General features: G+C 30.8%; 1 protein-coding gene across 1 annotated transcript in view; it reads left to right on the forward strand.

Annotated features, from left to right (window-relative positions):
- LOC139486471 (malate synthase-like) overlaps window positions 1-20,718 on the forward strand; it is a 32,526-nt gene that overhangs the window by 390 nt on the left and 11,418 nt on the right. Inside the window, exons 2-11 of the mRNA XM_071271356.1 lie at window positions 1,658-1,804; window positions 3,269-3,400; window positions 4,778-4,990; window positions 12,555-12,645; window positions 14,256-14,332; window positions 16,441-16,551; window positions 16,794-16,853; window positions 17,599-17,755; window positions 19,588-19,789; window positions 20,305-20,383. Of these exons, the coding sequence (XP_071127457.1) occupies window positions 1,679-1,804; window positions 3,269-3,400; window positions 4,778-4,990; window positions 12,555-12,645; window positions 14,256-14,332; window positions 16,441-16,551; window positions 16,794-16,853; window positions 17,599-17,755; window positions 19,588-19,789; window positions 20,305-20,383 (1,248 nt within the window). The 5' untranslated portion in view covers window positions 1,658-1,678. The remainder of the gene's footprint in view (window positions 1-1,657; window positions 1,805-3,268; window positions 3,401-4,777; window positions 4,991-12,554; window positions 12,646-14,255; window positions 14,333-16,440; window positions 16,552-16,793; window positions 16,854-17,598; window positions 17,756-19,587; window positions 19,790-20,304; window positions 20,384-20,718) is intronic.

A 20,718-nucleotide genomic window follows, 5' to 3' on the forward strand; every position in this document is an offset into this window, starting at 1 on the left:
ACTGTATAATAGCTGCAAAACCAATGTTAGCTCAAATAACATGTCTAATGTACTGATTTTTTACTCTTGTGGACTATTTATGGTCCGTAAATTGTCCAGAAAAATATATCATCTTAAGGACTTAACTGTATATTTGTAATGCATTGAAGGTTTAAGTCATTTGAATTAAGACCCCTTGCCTGTAGTTATTTTTTTCCAACATTTGATCCCTAAAAACTTGAATCTACTATTTTCATGATTTTACAAAAGGTGTTTTTTTAACAAAAAAAAGGTAGTAAAGCTCACAGCACAAGGGTTCTAGGACACAATTATTCTTGTTTGTATTGTTTTCAAAATTTCATATCGGGCCTTTTATAGTTGACTATACAGTATGGGATTTTTTTCGTTGTTGAAGGCTGCATGTAGCATGTACGTACAGTGGCCTATAATTGCTTTCATCCACTTCATGTAAACTCTTGTGGATACTCTGATAGTCATGATAGTTATTCTATTGGCAATCATACTACATCTACTTCTTTTTGTTGAGCCTAGGTCTTTAGTTGCAGAAAGCTCGACATAGGGATAGTGATGCGGCGGCGGCATTAGCTAACTTCTTAAAAGCTTTATATTTTAGAAGGTGGAAGACTTGGATGCTTCATACTTTGTATATGGATGCCTCATGTTACGAAGTTTCCGTCAGTCACTTGTCTTATGTCCTTGACCTCATTTTCATGGTTCAGTGACTACTTGGAGAAAAAAGTTAAATATTTTTTGTAATGTTAAATTCTCTCTTATTACATGTATAAGTAATAGGCTAACTGTATTTGGTATGTGTGTACCTTGCAAGGTCCTCATGCCCGTCAGACAGTTTTCACTTGACATCGACCACATTTCATGGATCAGTGAACAAAATGGTGAACAAGGTTAAGTTTTTCGTGGTCAAGTCCATATCTCAGATACTATAAGCAATAGGTCTAGTATATTCATTGTATGGAAGGACTGTAAGGTGTACATGTCCAACTGGCAGGTGTCATCTTACCTTGACCTCAATTTCATGGCTTTGTAGTTATAGTTAAGTTTTTGTCTTTTGGTCTGTTTTTCTTATACCATGTATACTGTATGCAATAGGTCTTCTATGTTTAGTGTATGGAATGATTGTAAGGTGTACAAGTCTAGCTGGCAGGTGTCATCTGACCTTGACCTCATTTTCATGGTTCAGTGGTCAAAGTTAAGTTTTTGAGTTTTGGTCTTTTTTTCTGATACTGTATATGCAATAGGTTAACTATATTTGGTGTATGGAAATATTTTATGATTTATATGTTGGCATGGTCAGTCACGCAGGTTTATTTGAGCTTGACCTTATTTTTACAGTTCATTGCACACTGATAATTGTTTTGTGTTTTGGACTGTTTTTTTTTAAACTATATTTGTTGTCTGGAAGAATTGTTAGCTGAACATGCCTGCCTGGCATGATTCATCTGACCTTGACCTCATTTTCATGGTTCATTGGTCAATGTTTAATTTTCTTTGTTAATGTTAAGTTACTGTGACAGTTATAGTAAAGCTTTATATTTAGGACTAACAACATAATATCAATGATTAGTAAAGAAGGTGAGACATTTCAGCACGTGCACTCTTGTTATATAAAAATTATTTGTTTTTATTGTTTCTTCATTAGGAAATGGTTTAAAAATCAGAAATGGACAGACTGAAAATAATAAAGAATCATTTATTGGTGAAAGGGAGAGAACCCTGTATTACTACAAAGATTTGTAGTTTTGATTCATCTCAGGATTGCTTACATTTGAAGAGTGGACTTCAGAAGGTAAAATATTCGTACTTCTCATTCATGTGTCATTAGACAGATTTTAGACAATTGCCATTCGGTCATTTGTCTGATATTAATGATGTTAGACAGTTTCTGAATTTTATCATGTTTATGACTCGTAGAAATCCTTTAAATTTTAGTAATGTTTTTCCATAGAAAATGTCCCACTTATCATCTTACACCAGATACCTTGTTGGCCAAGTCAGTGGTACTACTTGTGGAAGTATTTTTTATTTACTTAAAGAAGTAAAAAAAAATATACACATATAAGTTAATTATAATGTTTGAATAATCTCTCCTTAATTTTCTCAAAAATTCACTTGTATAAGTAAATTTTTCTTACAATCCCCAAAAAAACCTCAAGTTTTCAGATTTAAAATCATGCCTTTAATGATTTTTCCTAGGTTACCGGTAGCTCATAATTTTTTATTAGAGTTCAATGTTTCATCTCATTAATTCAACAAAGAAACTGACTGACTTACTGAGAAATAACTCTCAATTGATACTTCAATAAATCATTTGTGTATACAACAATGGGATTGCAAACCAACAATACAATTTACAAAAGACATCACAATGGCTGACGAGGAATCAGGAGAATCATCTTAGAATTCTGCACAGAGAAAATTAACAAAACATTAGTATGATCATTTTCAAAGAAATTTTCTTTTGATAAGACTATGTTTGACATGCTTGATTACTTATTGGGTATTTAATTAAGATATTCAAGAGAAGTGAAAAACATTATGGATGTTCTAAATTTGTTAAGTTGGTACTAAACAATATAGGGAGATAACTCTGTAAATTCAGCTGAACGTTTTAATCATATTCTATTGTAACATGTTTTACAGTTTAGGAATTATTAAGCTTCTCAATCAACAAAATTAGTGTTTGTTAAACTGCTATATATATTATATCCAACAAAATTTTTCCAACCAAGTGTGTGGTTCAAGTTTTTGAAACTTTTATATTATTGTCAAAGGGACATAATAAATAATTTGCTAAAACTTTATGAAAATTAAACAAGCCAAATTAATGTTAACCAAGGCGTTTGGTACATTTTGTACCATCATAACAAGACTTTAAAAGGTCATATACTGTAAATTCAGAAATTATTGTGTGCAATTAGTATTTTAAGGTGGTACCCAACACTTTCACTAAAATTAATTTGGCTCGTTTAATTTTCATAAAATTTTGACAAAGTATTTACCTTGACCCTTTGACAAAAATATAAAAAAATCAAAAAAATTGAACCAACCATTTAATCAGAAAAATTACACTGGTTATATTGCAGTTTGACAAACACTTATTTTGATCATTGAGAAGCTTAATATTCCCTTAAGAACACAATGTCATTAAAACGTTCTGATAATTGAGTTATCTCCCTGTAGTGTTAGGTACCACCTTAAGAAGTAATGATATAGTATTGATGTAACCTGACTATTTGTATTTAAATTGTAGCTAGGTCTAACCAATATAGAAGTTAGTAGTCCCCCTGTGAACTATGAACACTATTACAGAACGCTACTCACACCAGAGGCTGTAAAGTTTGTAGCAGACCTGGTGAATACATTCGACAATGATGTTGAAGGGGTAAATACTTGCAAAATTAGAAAAGAAAAAACCAAACAGAGATGAAAAAAAAACATAGAACTAGAAATATGACCAAGTTTAGAATGGAATAATATACTTTTAGTTTTAGTAATCAATTTAAAACTTGTTTGATCTAGTGAAAATATGATTTGGTTCATGATAAATGTAATTATTACATTGGTTGCAATGAATTTCATTGATTTACCAGTGAAATAAAAAACGATAATTTCACATGTGCAATAAACATGGTTATTTCACTCCTCTGACTTAATACAACAATAGGCGTTGTCAAGACTTTGATAATGTCTGATCAAAACAAATTGGGAATGTGTAGAAAAAGGTATAGGTCCTTACATTTTCTAGTTTAATTTCATAAAAAAGCCATTTGCCAATGTAATAAAAAGAATAACTAATCAAAGAATTCAAATATCGAAAAATACTCAACTCGTGACCGAACAACACTGATTATAACTCATGCGCTGGACGCATTCGTGAATCAATGTGTTGTTTGGTCACTTGTTGAATATTTTTCTCTATTTGAATTCTTCGATTAGTTATTCTATAATTAATATAAATTCCTGATGAAGTTGTACGTACATTTTAAGATAATTCCAATTAAACATATATGACTTGCCTTATAAATAAATGCATTTTACATTGCATATTGAAAGCAATCTTTACCCATCAGTGCTCAAAAGCTATTTGGTTAACTATATTGAATATACAGAGATGGTTGAGTAAAACAAATTGTCAAAGATATGGCCAGAAGGATAACAAATTAACAATATATTAAAGAAAAATTTACAATTATGAACAATTATTAAATGCCTTCGAATGACGAATCTACGACAAACTAACTTCAGATTGTGATCGTTTGGGAAATATTGAAATTCAAATGCGAACTGTCCGGGTTGTCATGGTTGTTACATTTTTGATTAAATGACGAAATTATACTCCTTGTTGTTGAAATGCCGACTGATTTTCCTGGGGAAATAATTATGATGGTCATTCAATTATGGGGTTAATTAATAAATTACGGATAAGTGACCCATCTGATGGCGATAAGCGGATTAGTTGTAATCACAACTTGTAACACCTGTTGAAAATGTTAATTACCTGGAGGTCATAAACTTGTCAAAAACATGAAGACAGGTAGATTTATAGTTTTTATTGCGATTTTTTTTTTACACTTTCAAAATTAAAGTGACGAAATTGATTTGAAATACTTTCGTCAATGAGAAAACCCTTTCGTAAAATACGAAAGTGACGAGCGCTAGCAAAATCACTGTCAGAGCATTGATCATGCAACATGTCATTTTGATTTTATACAGCAAGCTGTTTAATTATTCTGTTAATTTAATCATTTGTTTGATTCAGATTTTCCAAGAGAGACAAAGAAGAAAGTTATTATTAGACTCCACTGGTGGTCTGCCAGATTTCAGCAAAAAATCTGCAATTCTCCATGGAAACTGGAAAGTCAGACCTGTTCCACAAAGGTTACAATGTAGACATGTTGACCTTGGTGATGTGTCTCCTAGCAACACAAGTCATTTCGTAGCAAGTTTGAAAACAACAGCTCAAGGGATACAGGTTTGTTTTCTAGTGCACTAAAAGATTAAAACTGGTGAAGGAAGAGGTCTAACACTACCACATGTTGAAATGCCTATGTGAAGTCAGGAACTGCATAAGTAGTATTATATTGTCATTTCAGCTACTGAGAAGACTTTTGATCATTTTTTACTGCTGTGAAATCATTTATTTCCCTGGGTACTAATTTCCTTAGATTGAAGAAAACTTGCCTTTTTGTACTGGATATTAAGTTTCAAGTGTTAGCAAAGTTAGCAACCATTCCATTAAAAAAAAAAATTGTTGAAAAATTTTGTGATCAACTGTACCCACGAAATCAATGAAAACTGGTATCAAACAATGATTTGAGGAAAGCTTAATTTAACTAGTTAGTATGAAATAAGGAGATATGATATTTAAAGCCAAATTCCTCAAACAACTATCCATACCAATTGTAGCAGTTTATATCCTTGTCTGCTGTATTGTGTACATGTGTAGTGTACCCCTGCGAAATGATTATGAATAGTTCATGAATGTTCATGACTAACAGTTCATTAAAGTTCAGAAAATATTCATGAACTGCATTTTATGAACTATTCATGAACAAACTTAATGAACTCATTATGAACAGTCATGCATTGTTCATGGACATTCATGAACAGTTCATGATGGTTCATCAGTTCATGAATTTCATCTCGCAGGGGTAGTGTCAGTTAAGATAAATAACTGTTTTAATTGCAATTTACCTATAAGTATTAAATCTTAATGTAGGAGATCCCACTGGTAATGTCACATTCACTAAATAATTTGATAATTATCCCTCTGTTCAGGTAGAATTTGATATTTGCACCTGCCTATAGTACTCCTTTTCAACTTTATTATTTTGTAGTCAATTTTAAAACAAAACAAATAACATGTTAGTTATTAATTATTAGTAAATTTATCCAATATAAAAAACAAGATAATTTAGTTTGATTGCGACAACTCTCCACCAAAATGACTTAGAAGTATAAACAAATAAATAGGGCACCATAAGACCCTAAAAAATGATCAAAATGCACACCACATAGCAAGCTATGAAAGGCCCTGCCATAAAATTATAAAACAAATTATGTCTTTCAAAGTTATATTGCTTTATTAGTAAATGAACAGAATTATATGATACAGACATTTTAATGCATTAATAGATATAGGAAGATGTGATATGAGAGCCTTTGAGACAGCTGTCTCATCCAAGTCACAATTTATAGAAGTAAACCATTAAAGGTTAAAGTACAGTCTTCAACACAGATCCTTAGCTCACACCGAACAACAAGATATAAACGGCCCAAAAATTTCTGGTGTAAAACCATTCAAACAGGAATTATTTCTAGCATAAAAAGGAACACTCTTACAAGACTAAAATATGTGCCAAATGAAATACCTTAAGGTTGCAATTTGTCATCATGACATAGTGAGTATATTTGAATTACAAAATAAAATATAGGCCGAAATGCAAATCTTTTATTTTAAAAAAAGATAGCCTCTACCCCTTGAGACGCAAAAATCTGACAACCCGAGCGACACATTGTATTTTGATACACATTAAGTTTTGAAACCAATAATTATTTACTTACAAGCTGGCATTTGGCTAAATTCCATGTCGGATAGGAATTAATTTCTATATAAATCATACAGGAAAAAATCATCAAAAGTAGTTTTTTACCATGAAACTTGCATACGAAGCCTCAAAATCTTCAACACGGAAAACTAGTGAGAGGTATTTGAGAAAACAGAGCATTGAAAACGTCTGCTTCTGCTTGCTGGAAATAGATTATGATTCGGATCCTTCTGTGCAATATGTTATTTGGTTCTAACAATTCTAAAAAAAAGAGACTTTGATACTTGAACTTTTCTTGATAGTTTTTCTCTGCTTCAAAACTGCCTCTCTGTGTCATGCATAGCGGACACCCCGCATGTGGCGTTCTACACCATGTTTTAGGAATATGTGCTATAAACTACTTACTGAAATACCTATAAATTTGTGTTGCATGTATTGTCCCTCAAATGTTTTCTTCGAATCTTGCTTCAGAGATCTGGGTGGGTACATGACTAATTTCCGATGACATAGACTGCAAATTGCTTGGTGTAATTTAAGTTTGGTAATCATTTTCCCCACCAAATCATTATTACACCAAACACTTCCACATTGCAGATTATTTATGAAGATCTGTTGTATCAAAATTGTAGTTGAATAACAAGTACAAGGCTTATGCATAACTCTCACAATGGCACTCATACCACATCTTCTTATATCTAAGGCTTATGTGTAACTGTTTGGTTAAGGTATTAGTAGTTAGACCAAAATGCAATTTTGGTTTACTGAGCATTTTTATCTCGCCAAAAATTTAGAAATTTTTTATTGTCTAAATTTTTGATTGACTCCATATTAAAAGCTCTGATGCTTTCTTTTTAAAGGAGAACTGCCCACTATAATTGTTTTAGAACTAATTGATAAAATTTTGAAATTGAACATATGCATAGGAACAGATTCAATTTTACTATCTTCTCAAAAAGGTTTCCTACAAATTTTCATGCACCAGTTTTTGAAATATCTTAATAAGTACACTCAAGATCAATAATTATAACATATGTTGAGCATAAAAACATTAAGAAATAAAAATAAAAAAATGTATAAAATGAATTGTGAAAACTTGCATGACTTAAATTACCTAAACCAAACAATTCTTTAAGCCGTAGGTTGAAACAACAAACATTAAGAACACATCAAATATAGAAAAATCTTTAAATAACCAATCATTGCACATGCACCAATTAATTTGTGTTGATATTAAATTTAAATTAAACTACTTTTGACAAATTAAGTCTTTTTAACTTATCCTTTTTTATCTTAAAAAAAAAATCATATAAATTTTTTATCAAATATATACATAATTTTTTTCAGATTTTATTTTCAAGGTTTCTTATTCTTTTATTTCTCCTATTCTGGATAATTTAAGCTTTCCTATGATTCCCAGATGAAATTTAAGCTATCCCTTATTCTGAAAAATTTCAACGTTTTTTCAAACAATCCTTAAAAAAAGTACAAATATCTCATATCTTGTTTAGAAATAGAGTGCATGACCAGTATTGGATAAACTTTTGACTGAGGCTTTAGATTATGTGGTCACTTACCTTGAGTTAGAGCCAAGAGCGGTATATTTGTGGTTCATATGAATAACACAAATAGTAGAAACCAATAAATATTTGGAAAATGTTAATAATATTAGCATGATTAGGTTGTGCATAATCACTGATAATATAAATAACCAAATACTGTAAACAAAAGTTCAATATAAATTGAATTAATTTGTTCTTATTTTATAAAAAAGTATCAGTACATTGTAATAAAAAAAAATATAATATTTAAAAGTACTTATAACTAAAAAATAATGCCAAAACTACATAAAACAGCTTTTTGATTTGACCTATATTCCCTTAAAAGTTGAAAAGTAAATTTTTTAATATAACCAAATAAATCCCAAAGTAAATCGAAAAGGAAACCAGTCAAAGAAAATAAAAGATGCATAATTAAATGCTAGAAATCATTTTTATTTAGAGTGAAAGACAAAAGAGACAGTTGTTGGTTTTCACAGTTTCATGTCCGTTTCACAGTTCTGGACATTGGTCACTGAGACTTGTAGACAGGTCACTGGTCACTGATGACTTAAAAGCATGATAGTGGGTACTGTTAGATGGTCATTGAAATTCTTACAACAATGACCATCTTACAAAACCTCAGCATCATGTAGATTGGGTCGACGAGGTAGGCAATATCTGTAAGTAAAAAAAACCAAAAGAGGTTAAACATGGGAGATAATCCTCCATTTTCAAAATGTTTAGCTAAAATAGTATCGAAAGAACAAATCTGTAACTTTAAGTCAATTCTTTTATTCGATAAAAACGTTGATACTTTTTTATCAGGGCATTTGGGATCTTGTTAAAAAAAAAAAACACTGTCAGTGGAAAAACAAAAATTTGTTAAACAAGGGAGATAATCTTATATCTTAAAATGTGATATTCCTTAAAAAATCTGAAAGAACGAAAATCTTTAACTTCAATATATTATTTTCATATGAAAACATTTTTTTTTTACATATGTATATTTCTGTTATAAAAAAAAATTGCAGAAATTTCTCCGTGTATCAAATATAAAATAAAAACTGAGAAAAAGCGTTCATTAAGCAGCAATTTTATTTCCAAAATAATTTTGTGAATGGAAAATTCAGTAATCAACATTAATGAAATCTTTGATTATAACATAAGAAAGATATTTGGTTATTTTTAAATAAATAATTTCAAATGTCCCAAAAATACCAATAATATGTTTCAGAAATTTGGATACTACAGTTAATTATTTTTAATCAATAAAAGCTAAAAAAAAAATCTATGTGATAGATCTGGAATTTAAGAAAACATCATAAAGTGGTGACAGTACTTCTCTTTAACATTTGTTTATCAATTATCAATCTTAATGCCTTCTTTTCTTCGTATAAGCTTCCTCTGTTAGGAACACCCCTCTTTTGAGGGTAATATGGATAAAAGTCAATTTGTCTTTAACAATTTCTAAATATTTAAAAAAGAAAAAAAAAGCATTGAAGAAATGAAAACATAGATTGTTTAGATGTAAAACTATGATATACTAGCTTTTGATTTTTTTTCTAAACAGCCATTGAAAACAAATGAGGGATAATCCACTGTGATAGTTTATAGATTTGACTGAAAATAAGAATTTGTCTTACATATTTATTGACAATTTATTGACAGATTATGTTTTATGAACTCATAATAAAACGCTTGCTTTAAAAATGCTTTAAAAAAAAATGTTAACTAAATAATTTTCTAAAAATTTTATTTATGTAATAAAATATGTATGTCTTCAAATTTGGTGGGGAAAAGATGTTTGTCTAAAAATTTAACTGATTTTTTTTTTTTAAATTTAAATAAGAAATAAAATATTTTCTCTTAACTTTAACTAGTAAGTATTTCGTACTTGCATAATTCAGTAGAGACTGGGATTTCCCAAAAAAAATAAAATGACAGTTTTATAAAAGTTCAACTAACAAAAAAATAACAAAAAAAAAATTAAATATTTTCAAATTTTAAATAAAAAATGAAATATTATTGCCATAACTAGGTACTTACATGATGCAGTGGAGACTGTGCTTTGGTGAAGATGACAATATCTGATCTGTATTTATACTTATGACCGGCAGTGGACTGTTTCAGGTGCTAATTACAGGTGTGACTCGTTTTCTGTCCACGTTAAAGCAGGTGAAAAGAGGTGTAAAGTAGATATGGAAAATTGCAATTAGAAGGTTGTCATTTTTCTTTGTTCCATTTTTTATCAAGCCTGTCAAATATTTGCAGTTCAAAAAAATTGTCAGCTTTTTGACGACTTTGCAAACATTTACTTAAATTTTTTACACCTTTTACAGTTGTTAATAACTGTCTTTATAATGATTATTGAAATGTTCAAACTAAAAATGTATTATCTTGCAATTTCTCAAATGAGTAAATTGAAAATTCCAAAAATCTTTTCAACGAAACAAAATATTTTTAAAATTGAGAAATGCAAACAGATTTAAATATTTTCTTACGTCTAATTGTGTCTATTTTATTTTTATTTTTCCATTTTTATTTGATTAAATATTGGAAATATTTTTTTTATAAATATATACTATAGAAGAAGAAAAATAATGTGAGTATTGTATTAAAACTTTTAAAGTAAATTATTCATCATAGATGCCCACATTAAATTTGTTATGACAAAGGAACATTTTGTCTTCAAAGTCTCACCATTAATGCTCAAATAAAAAAGAAAAATAAAGTATGAAGTTGATTAGCATTGAGGGACAAAATATCCTGAAGATCGTTTCATATGCATCTAAGGTGAATTAATTAGGGTAGAAAATCTGAAGTATTTTAAGATTTTATCAATGCAGTGGATTAATTTTTTCTTAGATTGAAGGCTTTTTATCAGGTTATATTCTAAATAGCTTATTTCCATTGGGCATAATAATAATAAGAATAAGGTAAATATAACAATTTTATTTTGGCCCCGCAACGTACTTGTCGGTGCCATATAGTTTTACCCTTGTCCGTAATTCCGTCATTCCGTCATTCAGCTACAAACCATTATACAGAGTTTTTTTCTTAACGCCTTCAGATATATGGCTGATTTTTGGTATGTGAGTTAACCATAATGAGTTACAGTTTAAGTTTTGTTCTGCTCTGCTAATTTTTGCCAAAATTACAGGCTATGGACTTTAATCATGTTAATATAAACTGTTGAAAATCACAGTTATACAGACTTTTCTTCTTAATTCTTTCTGATATTGGGCTGATTTTTGGTATGTGAGTTAACCATGATGAGTTACAGATCAAATTTAAATTTTGTTCCGCTCTGCTAGTTTTTGCCAAAATTAAGGGTTTACAACCTTGAAAATTGTTGAAAATCACAGTTATACAGACTTTTTTTCTATACGCCTCCAGATTTTGACCTGATTTTTGATATGTGAGACTACCGTCACGTTTGTGTCCACATGTGTTATTGAAATTGCAGATTTTACAACTTTTTGAGAATTGTCCATTCGTATCGCTTTGACACATCTAGTCTAACCCAACCTTTAATATTCATGGAACATTTGATAATATCAAATTTCTATTATACTTTTTTTTAATGCCTTTCAGATCTTCAAGACTTTCTGGAGAAATTTTAGTATTATTCATTTACATCTAGACAAGACATTCCAGAGGGGCCTGATGGGTTAGTTTCGTTCTTTGTGATCTGCGCATTTTTGCTATTGTGATCCATTTTTCTACAGATTTATTTTTTAATAATATTTTCGTGATCTGTAATCAAGGAATTTTTTTTTCTGTGAGTTGTTATTGACAAAAAAATCACCTCATGAATCTTGATGAGACTCCCCCCCCCCCCCCCTCCCCCCCCAAAAAAAAAAATCAGTCCCCTCATTTCAGTGAATGAACTTTTGAGAAAATATGACTTTATACCTGAAGGTGTTGAGAAAACAAGGTAAATTCTTTAAGGATTTGTAGCCTTGTTTATGTCAAACTGTCAGGGATGGAGAATTGTTTACTTAAGACTTTGAAAAACAGCTGATTGTTTACATACCAAATGAAAAACAAGAGAAATGGAAAAGTAGACAGTGAACTATATCTCTATTTGTCCTTGTAATTTGTTAATTTTTCCATATTCAACCCATTAGACAAGTGTCTACGGCCTTATTGTGAACTATAGTTTGATTCTATGTCATTTGGTCTCTGGTGAAGAGTTGTCTCAAGGGCAATCATACCACACCTGCTTATGTTTAAAAGGCTTTAAAAGTATGAAAACACTTTGGAAAATAGAAATATGGTATTTTTCTCTTCTTCTTTAAATGTGAACTTTTGAAAATATTTAGAGTTTATTAACCTAAAAAGTTGGTGTCTTCTAAGTCTAGCTATGGTAATTTTAGACTTATTTGAAACATTTAAAACCGATCGAAACTTTTTCAAATGTAACTGTAACATCATTATTACATTTCAGACAGATTTCGACGATGGACATTGTCCCACATGGAAGAACCAACTGCTAGGATTGTATAACATATACCAGTTTGTTCATGGAAACATTGCAGGTTATTTTTATTATTTAGAATGAGTAAATTGTCAGCTGAATTCAAGTATTAAACTTCTTACTTACTGGTGGGATTCATAATTATTAATTAGATACCAAATTTCATGGGTTTCGTTGGTTAAATGTAAACATTTTAATTTAAATGTTCAACTAAGTATATTGAAAGGCTTGAATGCAAGCTTTGGCAAACCCATGTATTATACATGTAGTTTTGGAATTTCAGATTGAAGACATTAGGAGCAATCATAGGAAATTAATTGACAGTTTTATTTAAGCATGTTTTTATGCCCCACCTACGATAGTAGAGGGGCATTATGTTTTCTGGTCTGTGCCTCCGTTCGTTCGTCCATCCGTCCGTCTGTGCCTCCGTTCGTCCGTCCGGTTAAAGTTTTTGGTCGAGGTAGTTTTTGATGAAGCTGAAGTCCAATCAACTTGAAACTTAATACACATGTTCCCCATGATATGATTTTTCTAATTTTAATGCCAAATTATAGTTTTTACCCCAATTTCATGGTCCACTGAACATAGAAAATGATAGTGCAAAGTTCAGGTTAAAGTTTTTGGTCAAGGTAGTTTTTGATGAAGTTAAAGTTACATCAACTTGAAACTTAGTACACATGTTCCCTATGATATGATCTTTCTAATTTTAATTCCAAATTAAAGTTTTGACCCCAATTTCACAGTCCACTGAACATAGAAAATGATAGTGGGAGTGGGGCATCCGTGTACTATGGACACATTCTTGTTCTCATTATTTTGACTTTATCTTGAAAAGACATTTTGTCGTAAAAATGATCAAATAACAAGATCTATATTAAGTTTGACCAGTATTTTTATTGAAAACCAAAAACTTATGATATATATTTACTTATTTTTAGTAAAGTATATGCCCAATGACTGGAAGGTTTGAATCAAAACAATTTTCCCTTATGTGGAGGCATTGTTACAAGTTTTTTGATCAAATTCAACTTTATGATCTAGCTATATAGGGGGATGAAAACATAGCTCATATTCATATCACCTTAAAAGAGGGACGAAAGATACCAAAGGGACAGTCAAACTCATAAATCTAAAATAAACTGACAACGCCAAGGCTAAAAATGAAAAAGACAAACAGACAAACAATAGTACACATGACACAACATAGAAAACTAAAGAATAAACAACAGGAACCCCACCAAAAACTAGGGGTGATCTCAGGTGCTCCGGAAGGGTAAGCAGATCAACTAATCATCTGATTTATGTACAAGAGTTAGACAAACATTTTATCACACCACATTTTTTAGCCTGTCCCAAGTCAGGAGCCTCAGGCATTTGTAAGTCTCGTATGTTTTTTTAATTTTCGTTCATCTTTATGTTTTGAAATTTGTGTGACCTCCATTTTCACTGAACTAATACACATTTTTGTTTTGTGGCCAGCAGAAGACTGTCTCAAGGTGCAGGATTTTCTTGCTGTGTTGAAGACCCATTGGTGGACTTTCAGGTGTTTTCTGCTCTTTGGACTGATTGTTGTCCCTTCGACACATTCCCCATTCCCCAGTTCCCTGTCTCAATTATATTTAAAGGTCTTTCTCGCTCACAATTTGAACACTACTTGATTTTGGTTTTCAGGTGTACCACCTGTGGACCAGGCACCAGTCTTAATGTTGAGGCCTAGAGCATGGAACATGATAGAGCATAATCTATTGGTGGGTGTTATATGTTTAAATATATAACTGCTAAAGTAGAACATTATTTGGATTATATAATGAAAGATAAGCAGTATTTAGGGAATTTTTTGTTAAATATTTCGAAAATCAAATATAAGCAATATACGGTAACAAACTTATTTTGGCAGATACTTTATTTTGTGTTAAGCCCTTTCTAGCCCAATTTGCTAGAAAATTTATTAGATGTAGTTGACAAGGGAAGGTCCAAGTTCTAAATTTTTGTGATGATTTATAGTCAGATCATTTTTCTTCTCGCGAAAGTCGCAAATGAAGACTTTTGACATATATTGAATCAGTTTATTTGGTCTATTAAAATTTTTGATGTAAGCGTCACTACTTAATCTTTTGTAAACAAACACGTGTTTGGCATTTAGAATTGTATTCATGTTTTCAATCAAACGGTTTGTTTAAAAAGGCGAGAAATTTCCAGTGTGGGCAAACCTGTTTGGTTTCATCCATATAGCAAATCATGGCATTTAAATTTCTAAATACATCTGCACCTTCAACCACTTGTTAAAATGGATTTACAGTTATAAGACATTAACCAGAGGAAATATTAATAAAAGTCTTTAAATTATATAAAACATCTGCCCTTTCTTTGAACGTCATCAACAACTCTCACGTCTAAGAAGCTGATATAGGAAAGTACTAATAAAAATTGTTTTTATATAACAAGGTGTTAATATAAGTAGGATTGTAAACCTTCATGCTTGCCCTATTATTTGCTCATTTGTAGCTTGTTTTAAATATGGTATATAAAAGTAACAGGAATTTGTCAGATTTCTAAATAATTGATATTCTTCTCAATTAACATTTTAAAATCATAGACTTAAAACATAAATGCTTGAAGTGATATGCATACCATAGATATATTGAGGCTGGTGTTTGTTATAGCTTTCAGTATTTTTGTTAGTTAGAGTGTCCTACTTTGCTCTGTTGAATTTCTTCAGCAGCTCTCTGATTCATTTTATACTTGCTTAAAACAGATTTCATGGCTTTTCAGTCACTTTATAACCCACAGAGAAATACTAAAATGTCAAATGGCGTTAACCAATGTATCAATAACAAGCATGGGTAACTTGGAATCTTATAATACTTATAAAAGGAGCAGACATATTTTTTTTCAATGTCGGCTAGACTCACCTCTTTTCAGAAAAATATATAGATTTTTTATAAATTTGGTTACCAACCCTTTATTTTCAGTTTTAAAACCCAAAGAAATCACTATTTTAATCAAAGCCGGTTAAATTCTGCTGATCAACAAAATCATACCATATTTGGCCATCATGGTTCAATACATGTATATAGATGCATTATGTTACGAAGTTTCTGTCGTTTACATGACTTTTGTCCTTGACCTCAATTTCATGGTTCAGTGACTACTTGGGGAAAAAAAGTTAAATTTTTTTTTAGTAATAAGATTATTATGAGTAATTGGATAACTATATTTGGTATGTGCTTACCTTGCAACTGGCAGGTGTCATCTGACCTTGACCTATTTTTCATAGTTCAGTAGTTATAGTTAGTGTTTGTGTTTTGGTCTTTTTTCTAATACTATAAACAATAATTGGTCTACTTACTATATTTATAGAAATATTTCATGATGAGCATGCCAGTCTTGCAGGTTTTATTTGACCTTGACCTCATTTACCGGAGTCATTGCTGAGTGTAAAGTTTTTGTGTTTTGGTCTGCTTTTCTTAAACTAAAAGCAATAAGTCAACTTTATTTGCTGTATGGAAGGATTAATATTGTAAGATGTACATGTCTGCCTGGCAGGTTTTCTAATTTTAATGCCAAATTAGAGTTTTTACCCCAATTTCATGGTTCACTAAACATAGAAAATGATAGTGCGAGTGGGGCATCCGTGTACTATGGACACATTATTGTTATCTCATTCTCTGCGCTCACTCGTCAAAAAAGTTCACATTGTGGCTCTCGTCTGATATTTTACAATATCAAAGTAGAAAACCCGATAATCTATACATATCTTTATATATATATGCTTTGGTCTTATGCATGGCAATGGAATATGTCATTTCCTGTAAACTGAATTTTTTTAATGCTTATTAATTATATTTTTGTTCAGGTAAATGGTAAAGAAGTTCCAGGTCCATTGTTTGATTTTGGACTTTTGATGTACCACAATTCTAGAATTCTTCTGGATAATGAAAGTGGACCATTCTTTTATCTTTCCAAGGTAAATGTATATTACTTTCAGTTTTTCGATTAATTTAAATTTCAATTAAGCTATATGAGTTGACCTGTGTTCTAAAAGTAAAGAATGGCATGTCCTTTTTAAAGGATGGATGCAAGGGACCAAGTACATGCCATGCTAATTTTGAGTGCAAATTGATGTTCATTAATCAGTTGAACCTTTGATGGTATATTTATACTATGTGTAGTCTTGTTGAAATAAAAGTTCATTCATTATATTTACAGATTGAAGGAAGTAACGAAGCCAGGTTGTGGAACAAGATATTTGATTATACAGAAAGGAAGGTATGTTTGGTATTTGATATAAATGCAAAATGCGTGTTTTGTGTTTCTTGTTAGAAAATTATATAGTGTGGCTCATTGGCCGAGGGATCTTAGTAGTCAAACAACTGTATCACTAGTCTCTCAACAATGAGGCTGTGAGTTCAAATCTTGCACATGGCAGGTGTGTTTGTCTCCAATCTGTAGTGATTGGAATACTAGTCCTCAGACTTCCTCCACCTATAAAAATTGACTGCCACAAAATAATCAATGATACTTCAAGTAGTGTTAAACACCATTCCATCAAAGAATTATACAGGGATGATAAATTGTCAGGAATATTTTTCACATACGAAAAATATTATCCCTCGTCTAACTTGTTCAAGAATTTCAACAGAATGAGAATTATGAATATGGTTTTGAAAAATTCAGTTCAGAATTGGTATATGATTAGTGCTTTAAAATGAGAAATTGTGTTAAAAACAAATCTTAAATGAATAGGATTGACAGTTTTCTTTTTTTTTTTCAAACAAAAACTTGCTGCCATTGTATAGCAAGATTGCAAGATAACGTTAAAAACCAACAAATAAATGATTTAGCAAAGATATTCAAACGTCTTTCTTGTTTTATTATGTAGTTGGGTTACTGTCTTATTTATGTGTACTTTACATTTTGTTTAATGTCAATGTTATTGTTTTGTTGTACGTATTGCTGGGTTACGATCTCATTTAAATGTATTTAACATCTCTATTTTCTTTAATATCTACAGTTAGATTTGCCACATGGTTGTATCAAAGCCTGTGTATTGATAGAAAATATTCTTGCATCATTTGAAATGGAAGAGATTTTATATGAGTTAAAGGACCATTCAGCTGGACTGAATTGTGGTATATGGGACTATTCCGCCTCATTTATCAATAAATTTGGTAAGTAAATACTTTTGAGATTAGACAATCATGGTATATGGGACAAATTTGTATCACTTATTATGCTCCTGCCATAGACGTCAGGGGCATTATGTGTACCCTCTGTTGTCTGTCTTTTCTGTCTTTCTGTCCTTCTGTCCTTTTGTCTCCTCCTTTCTGTCTTTCCTTCAGGTCCATTTACATTCAAAGCTTGAGCAGGGACATTCTTTTCCTCAGACAAATTCTTCTTCAAATATGGTAGGATTATATTTGTAAATTAAAAAACTGTGTGACAATATTAAAATAAATAATCAGTTTGCAATGAGGAATATGAAAGATTTCATTCTATTTTAAATCAAAATGTCATTTATCAAATGTTAATTCTTAAGATGAAAAAGTTATTCAAGAGTTCAATTTTAATGAAATGGTCATTATTACTTTTCTGTGTCATTGTTTTCACATAACAGCTGCGAAAAAAAATATTTGAAGAATGATGTCAGAACTTTCTATTTTCATTTAATAAAACTATTCATTAGAACTTTGGTTGAAAGTTGTCTCATTTGCAATCATACCTCATCTCCTTATTTTACTATTTAGGAATTCTAAATATAAATTAAAAGAAGCTTGACAAAATCAATTTGAAATAACAAAATCTTGAGTGATGGCGTCATGTGTAGACATCACATGATTTCATAATTATGAATTTTATTTCTATGCTGAAATTAGCACTAACAATCATGAACTATGCTGTTGCTTGAGATAATTATTTGAAATAGGCAAGGAGAGGGGATGTAACAAAAAAAAAAACTATTTCAAAGGCTTATGCAGGTGTAATACCTCCATTGATTTTCCCCTATTAGTCTTTGCAATGAAAAAATAAAATTACAGCTGAAATTGAATTAGTACTTCACCATGTGAACATATTTTGGAACTGTTGGATTTGAAATATTAAGAAATTTCCCCTAAAAGTTAAATGCAGCTGAAAAAAGTTCATAGGCGTTATGACCTAAGATTATTCTCTTTTATGCAGGTTATGACCTGCATTTTAATTTTGATTGGTTGACCGGTATGTGAGAATCAGAATTTTGATGAAATTATAAGAGACAGTTTTATGCTAATGAATATAATACATAACTACTAATGAATATAATACATAACTACTAATGAATATAATACATAACTACTAATGAATATAATACATAACTACAGTTGGAAGAAAGCTGGTACACTTTAAATGTTTAGTCAAGTGTGAATTAGATTTGAAAAATATTTTTACAAAAAACCTTAATTTTCTCTAGTTATGTCCCTTAATAATGTTATGCAAGCAGGGGTATTTCTGTGTCCTATTGACACATTCTCTATTTTATTTGTTTGAACTTTCTGCACAGACCAAAATATTGACCTGTAGACCAAAGGACTGATTTTTTCTCTTTTTTTTTTCTTTTTTTTTTCTTTTTTTTTTCTCGATTTTGCTAATTCTGTATGTTAGGTGATAGACTTTTAGTATTTCACTTTGGTTGCCATGGCAATCATGACATACATGATGCTATATCTAGACTGATCTTTGTTGACATTATTAGTTTCACAGTTTCACCATCCCTTATCATCCTTATTTGACATTTAAAGTATGTAGATATTAGAAAATGAGAAATATCACTCCTTTTGTATAGAATTGTGTTAAAAAAGTTTTATTTATGCCCTATTTAGGGGCTTGATGTTTTTCGATCTGTGCGTTTTTAAGTTCGTCCTTTTGTTTGTCCCTCTGTCCTGCTTCAGGTTAACGTTTTAGGTCAAGGTAGTTTTGATGATGTTGAAGTCCTTTTGCATTCATGGTATTTTTTTTATCATTGAAGGTCACAGAAAAGAATTTGTCCTACCAGACAGAAATAAATATGTGTCTATGGATCGCCATTTTCTGAAAAGTTACATGGATTTAGTTGTGAAGATATGCCATAGTCATGGTGCTCATGCTACTGGCGGGATGGCAGCACCAATTCTACCTAATGGTACTACCAGTGGTACTGTATTCAAACAAATTGTTGATAAGGTTAAAGGGTAGGTATCAGTGTATTGGTTACTGTGGATTCAGTATTATTCTCTCTCGCTTACTCCTCCACTTAGCGTCTGTAATTACATAAGGCATCAACCAGTCCCTGACACATTTGCCAGTCTGTTGCCTTCTTCTCAATCTCTCCAGGTCTTCCCAAGGTCTTTCATCTCAGTTTTTACCATTCTATGCCAGGTCTCTTTTGGCCTCCCTCTTTTTCATCTACCATTAGGTGTCCATCTTTAATTTATTTTGTCAGTATGTGGAAACCACTAAGTTCAACAAAGTATTAATTTTCTATATACAGACATTTATGAGACCATATATCTATAGCTAATATTAACAAAAATACACTTTTTATTCAATCAACAAAAATGGTGCCATCTGATAAAAATGAATTCCTAGTATTGTTTTAACATTGTATGTATAAAAAAAAACATTCTTTTAGACTATGGACAATTTAGTACTTAACATTGTAAAGATAACATAACTGATTACATTTCCGGTCTCAATTAAATTTCAGAGGTAAAGTAAAAGAGATACAGGCTGGTGTAGATGGTTTTATGGTTTATGATCTGAGGTTATTACAACCAATGCAACAGGTTTGTGATATTAACTTATATCGCTATTTTGTGCATTTTTCTTTTGATCTTTTTTTGTGATAATTTTCATATCATGCTTCTCGCTTGAGATGGAAAAATTATCGCTAGAAACTAAGGAGGCCAAGTGGCGTTTGCTAACGAAATTGACTTGAAATTGACAACATTGTCATAGGTAAAATAGCGATAAACAGATTATCATTGGTCATCTCAATTCGATTGCTTTTCTCACTTTCGCTGTACCAGCTCAAGTGAGAAAATCAATCTCATTGAGATGATCAACGATAATCTATAATTAATGATAGAATACGAGTAAAGACATCATGGAAATGAATACG

Source organism: Mytilus edulis, chromosome 8 (genome assembly GCF_963676685.1).
Source record: "Mytilus edulis chromosome 8, xbMytEdul2.2, whole genome shotgun sequence".
NCBI lineage: Eukaryota > Metazoa > Mollusca > Bivalvia > Mytilida > Mytilidae > Mytilus > Mytilus edulis.